This window comes from Pituophis catenifer, unplaced genomic scaffold, assembly GCF_029215685.1.
Source record: "Pituophis catenifer annectens isolate HBS135680 unplaced genomic scaffold, rPitCat1.0.hap2 SCAF_16, whole genome shotgun sequence".
Classification (NCBI taxonomy): domain Eukaryota; kingdom Metazoa; phylum Chordata; class Lepidosauria; order Squamata; family Colubridae; genus Pituophis; species Pituophis catenifer.
In genome coordinates, this window is record NW_027256896.1 from 21,631,462 (window position 1) to 21,642,306 (window position 10,845).

General features: G+C 56.3%; 1 protein-coding gene across 1 annotated transcript; it reads right to left on the minus strand.

Annotated features, from left to right (window-relative positions):
- Positions 1-7,441: 7,441 nt before the first annotated feature.
- Positions 7,442-10,269, minus strand: SOCS1 (suppressor of cytokine signaling 1). The gene is made up of 2 exons (XM_070955080.1): positions 10,127-10,269; positions 7,442-8,518 (listed from the first exon to the last, which is right to left on the minus strand). Exon 2 carries the CDS (start codon positions 8,441-8,443, stop codon positions 7,835-7,837), a length of 609 nt encoding a protein of 202 aa, XP_070811181.1. The 5' UTR covers positions 8,444-8,518; positions 10,127-10,269; the 3' UTR covers positions 7,442-7,834.
- Between the last annotated feature and the right edge of the window lie 576 nt (positions 10,270-10,845).

The following is a 10,845-nucleotide window of genomic DNA, read 5'->3' on the forward strand; positions in this document are numbered from 1 at the left end:
TCTGCAGCCAGATTCTCAGCTGCCCAGCCGGTCCAGTTCACCATTCTGGCCTTCCCAGTATGGAGGTCACTGTGTGAACCCAAGAGACATGCCTTCCAGAACAAGCAGAGGCTTTACTCGCCTCCATCGGAGGCAAGCTGCTCTTGCACAAGGAGGCTCCACTCAGCCCTCAAGATTAAGCATTGATCCAGAAACACAAACGCACCTTGTGTAAATTCAGCCAACCGGCTTCAGTGGCCTTCAGCACCCCTGTGGTGGTCAATTCCCTGGGCTCGTTTGGGGTGGGGGAAGAGAAGGCTGATTCCTGCACAAAGCCTCAACAGAAACAGCCTTCCAGGTGCCTTCTAAAATGCTTGGACTACAACACCCATCATCTTCAGCTCACATGGCTGGTCCTCTTCCCACCTTGGGCTGCAGCTTCCATCAACCCGTTAGAAGGCCAGCCATCATCATCCATCATCCACTGCATACTTGCTACGAGGATGCAGAGATGCTAAATTGGGAGGCCAGATCTCCATGGGGGCTTCCCCATTCAGCAGGGTAAAGCTTCACCTTTTCCTGTGCCTTGTGGAAGCCCTGGATCCTGGGAACTTGCTTGATCTCTTCCCTGGCTCGTACCTTTTTCCAGGTTTTTTTCCACCTGTTTCCACAGAATCAATTCACAAAAGGCCACCCTGCAGCATTTTGCCAGGGGTTCTCAAAAGCCCAGCCCCTCCCCACAGCAGAGATGATGGGCAGGGCTTCCTCCCGTGGATGGTTAGCAAAGCCACGACTGTCAATGCAGAACCTCCCTTTTAGAGTAAACTGATATTCTGGAGAAAGTGAAAGCAGATTGTTTACTGGAACTCGTTAGGGAGAGAATTATTGTTGTAATTATCTGACATGCGTGGCAAAAAATCTGTGTGGCTCTGAGGGCTTGGATGCCTCCTGAGGAACATACATTCCCAAGGCCACAAGTGGGCTGGGCCAAGGGAGGACAAGCGACCCCACAACTTAATCAGCCCTTAATCCCAATAACAGTGGGATGGGGGGATAAAGTGTGTCCTGTTTATTTTAATACTGCAAGCAGCCACATTTAGAAACAGTCTTCAAGGAGAAGACCCCTTAGAGAGCGGGCTACATGTTGGTGTAATTCAGCCAAGAGCCGAATGTGTGTTGCTTCTCCCTTCTCCAAGAGCTTCAACTGGTGTTGATTAAACCTTGTTGAGGGCCTCGTGTGTGTTTGTCCTTCTGCCTCCCCTTCTGATGTCCAGAGAATTAAGAGGGCAGAGTATTTATGAAGAAAAGCCACAAGCCGCCCCTGGATTCTGAGTAATCAGCATGAGCTGCCCTTAAAAAGAAACCAACACAGAAGAGGAAGATTCTCGGAAGGGGATCCTGGCAGATCCTGGCAGTTGCTTCCTGGCTGGAGAAGCAGAAGCTGCAGCCGAAAGGAGGGCAGTTGAAACCAAGGGGAGCTGCACGTGGAGGAGGTGGAGGTGGAGCAGGAGGAGGAGGCTAACCTTGACTGGACCATGCCCAAGTCACCCTAGGAATGTCCCCTGGGCATCTGGGACCAGGGGGCTGTGCTGTGCCCAGGAACAATGGTGGGCTCTGCAAAATGAAGAGAGGGACTCTTGAGGGATCTGGAGGGGGCCAGGGGGCTCAGCGTCCTGTTCGTATCATGGTGAGCAAAACTGGACCCAGTAGGTCTAGTGCGGTATAAAGTGGTCCTAACACTTGACGTGATCCTGACACTGTCCCTCTGTTGATGCAGCCTAGAATTGCGTTGGCTTTTTTGGTTTCTGCCGCACACGGCTGGCTCGTACGTAAGCAGCTGCCCACCAGGATGCCTAGATCCCCCTCACAGTTATGAACGTTGAGCCAGGGGCCGCCTACTTCATATCTAGGCATTCGGTTTTTCCTGCCTAAGTGCAGGGCCTTGCGCAGTGGGTGAATTTCAACAAGGCACCTGAACTTCCCTCTCAGCCTTGAACTTTGTGCAGAAGGCAACTCAACCCTTGTTCTCTTTCTGAACTGATGGCAGGCGTCAAGATGACAGAGCGAGAGGGAGGGAGGGAGGGAGGGAGCGTTGTGACTCCCCAGGCCCTCTTCCCCTCTCCCCCCACCAGCTCCTGACTGCAGCCTCTGAATCGGGGCCTCTCTCTGGGAAAGCTCTGCATTGCCAAAACTCACTACGCCCACTGCTTCTCCAGGTGCAGGTTCCCTCCCAGCCAGGCAGGTGAAGATATCCTTGTAGCAAGCAGGTGAGAACGTGAGAACCTCACCTAGAGGGGGAATGTCACCCAATAAAACTCTGCTTCCTCCCCCCTCCCCCTCCTCCTCCCCCTCCCCACCCCCAGCCTCTGCATGCTTTGCCTTGGCTCAGCTTTAATCCTGCAGACCAGGAAGGGGCCGGTGCTCCGCCACCCACCCACCTCGCCTTTCTGAGCACGGCTTTCCACCCTCGGTTGAACCGGGATCTCTGGTTAGAGGGATTGCAGGGATCCCTCGCTGCCTCAAGATGAGCTGGAGAGGGTCTGACATCCTCCCCATCCCCCTCCCCGCAACCTTCTTGATCGCTGGCAGTGGGTTGGGACCCAGATGATGAGGGGCTGTTTGTGCCGTTGCTGATTAGCAGTTCTGATGGCGAGATACGGCCAGCTTGCTCCGGCTGACAGGATGTCCTCTCTTCCCTTTTTTTAATCTGCTGTTGAAGAAAAGAAACAGCAGCCGCGTTGCTCACTGGAACCGGAGTCTGACTTCTTGTAAATGGCCTCAGTCATAACAAGATTACTAACATCAGAGGTTTCAACAAGCAAAGGAAACTCAACTTCAGCAAGAGATGTGAAGTGGCAGCTGAGACCTCCCCTACGGCAGAGGTGGGGCAGCTGCTGGTTGTAAATTCACCTTTCACTCCTGCCCCCCCCCCGCCCTGCTCTCCTTCCCTACCCTGGGCCTGCAAGACAGACAGCTTTACCTGTTGAATCCTCCCCCCCAAAGAACGGCCTTGGACAGACACACAGAAACCTCCTGGGAGTCAGAGAGGGCTCTCCAGGTGTCCTGGTCCCACAGTGCGGATCCAGCCCTGTTTTAGAGGGTGCTGCAGTTTGGCTGGTTGTGAAGCACTTCCTGGGAACCCTCTGCAGCCTCTCTGGGTGTTTCTTAGGTGAGGACTTGGATCCTTTAATCTAATTTTACATGGAACCCAGAAAGTACTAAACATGCCTTGCTGGGCTAGGCGGGGAAAAGAGAACCCCAGGAAGCCCCGACATTTTCCCAATATCTGTCGCTCTGAAATGCGTATGGCATTTCCAGGATGGTGCGGTTCAGCCATGGTGGGATACACACACACACACACACACACACACACACACACACAGTCGCAACAGACACATCCCTGGGGAGGCTTAGCCGCCATGGGGCGCCAGGCTCTTCCTTGGAGGTCCTGCTTCTCTCTAACGGCCATGGCTGCGTCTCTTGGGCTGCAAATGAAGGTGAGCCGTCATTGTGGGAAGTTCACTCCTTGCAATTGTGCTAATGTGCTGTACTTGGAGGAAGGTAGCAGAGCCATTCTGTATGTTTGCCAGGAAGGAAGTGGCTTCTTTTAATCACCAAGATCAGAATATGCTTGAGCCTCTCTTGTTATTGTCTACCAAGTAAGCTGAGAAGAAGTAGCTGCTCCAGCTGTGAACTGTGTAACACGAGGGGCCTCTCCCAGGTGCTGCCAACCCAGGCCTCGCCTTAGCAGGAGGGCAGGTGTTGGCAGAGGTGCCTCAGTTTTGCTGAGGGGCACAATCAGAGGTGTGTCATAGATGTGCCAACAGTGGGTGGCAATGCAGTCTCCCCAGGACCTCCTAGGGCCCCAGGAAGCTCTGCCTCCAAGGCCTGTCCTGGGGTTGGCAGGCAGGGAAGAGGGCAGCGGTGCCCAAAGAGCCAAAAGTGGCACTGATGGTGTCTTAGTTCCGCATCATGTTTTGCATTATTCCTGCTTGCTGCTTTTCAAACCCCCCCCCCCCCTGAAAGACCGAGGCAATTTATAAACATGCGACCCTTTGGAGAATGCGACTCAGACCCTGCCACGCCCTTTCTTCCAGGAGGGCAGCTGCAGTGGCCAGGAAACACCATTTGGCTCTTGGGAAACTGTGGGTCCTCTTGAGGACTGGAAAATGGCCCCCTCTGGTTATTTGTGGTGAAGGAGCAGAGAGTGTGGGGCAGGCCCTAGAAAGCAAGCATCTTCCTGGCTCCTTTCTCTCCAGCATTCCTTTGGGTTGGGAAGAATCAAAATCCTGGTTAAATCAGGATTGGTTTCAGGTTGATTGACGATGCTTCGAGTTGATTAAGCAATGTAAACTCTGCTCGGAGACCAATCTGGCTTTTCTGGATAAACTGTGGCAGACCAATCAAGAACCTTTGCAAGGTCCCGCCTGAGCTCCATAAAAGCTGCCTCCCTTTCCTGTCCAGGCGTTGCTCAAATAAGGAAGCGGCCCAGCCTGGCCCTGCCCAGGACGAGGCCCCTGAGCCTCTGGGGCTAAATTCCTGGGAAGCCAGGAAGAACCGGGAGGCATTGGCTGCCTCGGTTCCAATGCGAGAGCAGACCCTGAAATGTATACACGACATCCAGGCTATGACAGCGTCCGTGCTGGTGTCTTCTGGGTGTCCTTCCTGCCCCTCCCCCCAGCACCCTCCACCTTGTTGAGCGGCAGATTCAGAAAAGGAGCCCCACTTTTGGTCTCTGAGGCTTTTCTTACTTCTGGCTCTTCTTGGGAGGAGAACCAGTTGCAGAATCCTCAAGCATGACTGGCTGGCAGTAGCCATTAATGGCGGCCCCCTGCTTATGCCGTGGGGGCAGGAGGGCCGCAGGGCACCAAGAGGGGAACGGTGCGGAGGCATCTCCCTGTGGGCTCGCCAACCCAGCAGGATGGTGCTTGGGCAGCCTTTGCTAAGGCTGTGAGGACAGCTCAGCGTCCCAGTTGACGGTTGACTTGCCTGCCTTTGCTTTCGGTTTCTGCAAGAGGAGGCGAGGGAACAGCACGTTCCTTCCTTCTTCCCTCCCTCCCTCCTTCCTTCCTTCCTTCTTCTATCACCTCACGTCAACCCTGGGTGGCTGCAGACCGGCTTGGGCAGGAGCTTCTGGTGAAGTCCCCGGCTGAGCCAGGATTCAAACCTCCTCAACTGAGAGGAATCTAAGCGGGGAGGAGGGGGGGCGGAATCCAGCTGAGCAAGGATGGACAGACAGTCCCCTGCCTGAAGCAGATTTGGAGAATGACAACAGCGCATCAGGGACTCCCAGGAAACCGAAGCCTTCTGAAAGAGACGGAGAAAGCTTTGCACTTTCTGCACGATGCACCAAAGCACAGCTGGGGTTTCTTTCTGTTTATTCCCCCCCCCCTTCTCTTTTTAAAAAACATTGCTTGGGGTAGAATTCCCTTTGTTGTTTGACGGAAAGGGAACCAAAGATGGCCTCCATTGTACAGTGAAAAGCCCCTGTTGATTCTGGTGAAACTGACCTTCTGTTACTGAGAAATTAAAGAGAACAGAATGAGAAACAAACAGAAAGAAAGAAAAAAGAAAGAAAAGAAAGAAAGAAAGAAAGAAAGAAAGAGAAAGAAAGAAAGAAAGAAAGAAAGAAAGAAAGAAAGAAAGAAAGAAAGAAAGAAAGAAAGAAAGAAAGAAAGAAAGCTGGTGAAACTTAAGGAAATGCACAGGGTTCCTTGGAAATGGCATGCATTGCTCAGAATGAGGGGAAATTACAGACGCTCCCATTTTTTCACAGTTCCGTATAACAATTACCTCCTTATGGCTGCTCTATTATTAGATTTTACTCAACCTTTCCATGGAGCCAAGTGAATTTTTTTCTGGGGAAAAAGTTCTTAGAAGTTTGCTCTGCTTGTCAAGCAGTTTTGCTAGTTAAACAGATTCATGTATTTTGTTGTGCACAATTATTCCCTCCCCCTCCTCCAAATTACTTGGAAATAACAGCAAGGAAGGAAGTGGAGCTGAATGCACTGGGCACCGTCCAAGATTTAGCGGAGCACTGAAACCAGTTAGGAGTTGGAGAAGGTGAGCAGAAGGATCTTCTCTCGGGAAGGGAAGCCGTCCATCCTCTCCACTTCTGCCTTGGGTCCTGATCCTAACCCCAGGTCAGTCCTGGCTCCTGCTCTCCCACATCCCCCTGCCTTGCTCTTTGTCTTGAGCCTCCCAATGGCCACGTTGCCCTCAGAGCTGCAATGGGGCAGGGGGAACCTCTTGGCTTATTTTACTTCTTCACCTTGTTAGGGCATTTGCTTTTCATCCTCCAACTGAAAGGAAACAATACTCAGGACTACCCATCTGTACTTAGAAGTCATGTGCGCAGAACCAAAGCAGGAGGAGGAGGCCAGGATTGGCATGGATGGAGAAGCCACTCAAATAAAGCTCATGCTGGACCCAGCCGTGCGTGTGTGTGTGTGTGTGTGTGTGTGGAGAGGAGAAACATCCTCTCCCATGGATGCAGAAGGGGGGCATCAGTCTAGGTGGCTGATTCTTCCAGCCTAACCACCCACCCTCCAGGTCATGTGAAGCAGGGCAGCTCTGGGCTAAAGGAGGCAGAAAAGCAGCTTTGTGGCATTTTTGTTTCTGCTTTGGCGGAGACCCAGAGAACACCCACCCACCCTGGGGCTGATTTTCTACACAGGAGCAGAGAGAAAACCCAGCTTTGCTCTATGTTGCCCCATGCTCTGCTGGCATCACTGGATGGGGCAGCCAAGGGAGAAAACTGAGTGGATCCCTCCTGCACAAAACCTGCATCCTGGCTCTGTCCAGGCTTTTAGAGCCCCTCTACGCCCCCTCCCCACCAAGCAACCCAATATCTCTGCCAGGCCCCCAAGCTGACTTTCCAGCCCAGGGGATGAGGTGGCTCTTTCCCCACCCACAACTAGGCTGCCCATCTGCATAGACACGCTTCCCCAGGCCGGGAGATGGGCTGGCACCATCCCTTCAGAACTCCTCTTGTGACCTGGAGTTGCTGGGGGAAGACAATCCTCGGGAGAGGAGCCTGGGAAGTACCCAGAAGCCTATGAGCAACGCAGAGCCCACTGCCCCCCCTCCCACCGAGCAAGGAGGCTTTCCTGCAGGAGGGGCCCCCAGTGGGCAGGGCCCAAGTGAACCTTCAGGGGGGGGCCTTGGCTGCCTTCTCCTGCCCTACCCCAGGAAGGATGGAGATGGCCCTGCCCAAGAGGGTGCTTTCTGGGCTCAGGGATTCCTGGGGGAGATCCCTTTGGGCCAGAGAGGGATCCAGTGTGAAGGCTGACAGGGAGTGGAGGGGGAACCATCCAGCCTCTTTGCATTTTTTCCAACAGCAACTACTCCAAATCCCAGGACACAAAGACCAGAGAAGGCGTCTTTTTTTCCTTAGAAAAAGAACCTTTATAATAAGGTTTATTATTAACTTTTAGAAAAAATAGATATAAAGTAACAAAAATGTTTCTGCATAGCAGAAAATGACTGGCGAGGCTTCTGAGGACCTCAGTTTGTGCAAACAGTTCAAGTGTGTAAACATTGGTAGTCAAGTGTTCGAATTCAGTGGAACTGCTACAGAATTGAGATGCGCTCATGTCGGTGCCTGGGCTTGTATAACAATCCAGCCAGGGGTCTCCTTCACATCTTCCCAGAGCGCCACAATGCCCAGCGCCACAGGGGGCCTCCGTGCCACCTGCGCTTTGCCACCGCAGGGACTCCGTTTCTCCCGCAACTCCCAGGGCACAACTGGCTCCCTGGATTGCACACCCCCAAGGCGCCACTCCCAGCGCCGGGACCCCTCCTCCTCCTCCTCCTCCTGGTCTCCGGTGCATCCACTGGTGTAATGCTCCCCCCCTCACAATTTAAAGGGGAAGGACTCCAGGTAAGTCTTCAGGACTGGGTTGAGCGGGATGCGTGGCAAATTCTCCCTCCCAAAAGTCGCCACAATGTTTTTGCGGCAGAGATCCTGCAGTGACCGCAGGCGCTCCTTGTGTAGTGGGGCCACCAGGACCTTCCGGGGCGAGTTGACGTAATGTTCCAGCAGTTTGAAGAGGCAGTCAAAGGCCTCTTTGCTGCCCTCCAGGCTGAAGTGACCGGCCTGGAAGAGGACCCGGACGCTGGTGGGCCCAGTGGCCGTCTTAACGCTAACGCTGAAGAAGCAATTCTTTTGCCGGCTGTCGCGGAGAAGGAAGGTCCCCACCAGCTCGTCCTTCAGTTTCTCGTGAGCAGCGCTGACCGACAGCGGACCCCAGTAGAAGCCGCACTCCTCCAGCAAGGTGATGGTGCGGACGATGATGCCAAAGTCCTCCTGTGAGCGGAAGGTGTGGAAGTGGGTGTCCCGCGGGGCTTGCACTGTGCCGTGGGGAGGCCGGACCTGCAGAGCGGCCCGGATGGGGGGCTGAAGCCGGCCTCTCAGCTCCGCTGCAATTCCATTCTCGGGCGTTACGCTGCTGTGCGCTACCATCCTACAACTGAGGCCCACTGGAGTTGCCTCCCATCGCGTGGGGGGCCAGGGGAGGGCTGCTGTGTTGGGGTTCGCCTGCAAATCAGAGAGAAACAAAAGAGGTCACTTAGGATCCACCCACAGCATGTCAAAGCAGCCTTGCTGGGACCAACAAGAGAAACATCCCTCACGGTGCCGGATCCGAACCTCTGCCAGGCAAACCCAACTCACGGCTGCTTTTGTCAGAAAATGAGGCACCCCTGACAAGGCCGCCTCTCTGCCCAGCCGTGGTTTCCCCTCTCAGCCACAGAGGCCCATTGACAGGAACCGCCAGCTCAGCTTCACGCCTTTTCCATCAGATGCTCCAACCGCCAACCCTTCTCCGCCCGGCTTCTCTCCAGGAACAGAGGCAGAGCGAAAGACCAACCTCCACAGCAAGATATTTTCGGCCTCCCCTCCCTCACCACAACGGGCTGCTGTGGCTACACTCCTCCCCATCTTTCTGGTTTTACTTTGAATGGTTACGAGAAGGAGGGAAGTCTCATCAGCCAGAATCTAAGCTCTCTAAGTGATGCATGGAACAAAAGAGGCCTTCCTGGCACAGGAACAGCCCCCCACCCCCCAGCAAAGCCTGCGCAGAACTGTCCAGGCAGATTTTGCCAGATCTCTTCTCTCCTTCTCTCTGGAAACCCAGGGGATAGGAAAGTCCACCCTAAAAGAGGTCAAGAATTTGCTCAGGCCTAAATCCCCCAAGGTGGATCCCAAAGAGTTCCTTTCCTCAGAATCAAGCCTTCTTTGTGACTTGTCTGCTTGCCAAATTCCTGAGTAATCTGAGCTCTCCCTGCTCAAGCAGCCCCTCCTCCCCATCTTCAAGCAGACTTTCAGATCAGCCTCCAGAGAGGTGAACCTTTGAATGTTACTCAGCTGCTCTTCAAAAGGGGTGTTCCAGCTGGGGGCAAGAGGAGGTTCTCCCAGGGGAGCCCCGCGAGGATTCAGGGCTCTTAAGGGGTGAGTGAGATGGGCAGCATGTAAGTGTGATCAATAAAAGAAGGAGCTCTCTCCTTCAGCAGACCTGAGAGGGCCAGAGAAGGGGAGAGCTGAGGGATGCGGGACTTCTGCCGGGGGTCCTGAGCCTCTGGCTTCCTGCGCTTGTGCCTCTGTCCAGACCAGGAGAGCCGTAAGAGGCCCTACAGGTAGGCGGTCCCAGCAGCGCCCCCCCCCCCACGCTCCATTGGCCTGCCAACAAGAGCAGGCGCGCTGGAGGAGTCGCAACTTCAGGATAAGGACCACCTGGAGTTGCCCTCCTTGAACCAACCAAGGAGACCGGGGGCGCCACTGAAGTGCCCGCCCCAGGGGGATGCTCCGGGCAAGGCCGGCACAGGGCAAGCAAGACCCACCAGCGGCTTGGCCGGAGAGAAGTCCCGCGCCGCCGAAGCTGCCCCCGGCAGGCCAGCCCTTGGGGCGAGGCTGGCCGAGGCAACGCGACAGCGGTCACATCTGGCCGGCCCGTGGGGATGGCGAAAGGAGGCGCGGGGACGGGGCGGGAAAGGGTCCCTCCAGCGCGGGGGAGACAAAGCCGCCGCGTCGGGAGCGGGCGGGAGCCGAGCCAGGACAAGGAGGGCTCGACTCCGCCGCGGGTTCCTGCAGGCGTCGGCCGGCCGCGGTGCGTCCCGAAAGGCCCGGCGACCCCTCCGAGGCTCTTACCGGGGGCGCCTGGGCGTCGGCGGGCTGCCTTCCCCGCCCGGAGCTGCGAGGCCGGCTGGGGGACGCGGCGGGGCCGCTCAAGGCCGGGCCTCGGCCGCCGCCGCCGCCTTCTCTTCGCCGCCGCCGCCGCCGCAGCTCTCCGGCGAAAGGGACTCCTCGCCGCCGCGGCTCGCCGAGGCTGGGCCCCGCTGCCTGCGCGCGCTGCTTGGTCGGGGCGCCGCGGCCGCCGCAGCCGCATCGTCCGCGCCGGGACCGGCCGCTGGTGCTGCTCTGGGGCTGCTGCGGGAGCTGCTCTCGGCGCGGCGCCCAACGCCCGTCTGCTCGGCCGGCCCTCGCCGGGGGCTTTTGAAGGGCTGGCAGGCCCCGCCCCCCGGCACTTTCGCTTTCCCTCTCGGGCGGGCGGGGGGGGGGGGGCGCCTGGGCACCTCTGGAGGCGCGGCGGCTCCAGGAAAGCGAGCGGCTGCGGGGGAAAGAAAGGGAAAGCGGGACTCTGGGCTGCTTGGCGCCCCTCTCCTCGGCCTGCACAGTCGTCCCTGCAGTTAAGGCGGAACGGGGACCCCCAGCACCCCCTCCTGGATCCCTCAGGCCTCGTTCCCGGAGGAGGCGCTGGAAGGGCCGATGGGACCCGGGACCATCTTCGGCTGGGAAGCGGTGGCCAATTTCTGGAAAATTGTAACTGGCAACAGATGGCAGCGCGGGGCAGCCTTGCATTGGGCGAC

Coding starts and splice junctions, on each gene's coding strand:
- SOCS1 (XM_070955080.1), bottom strand. CDS start 8,443: ATGGTAGCGCACAGCAGCGTAACGCCCGAGAATGGAATTGCAGCGGAG.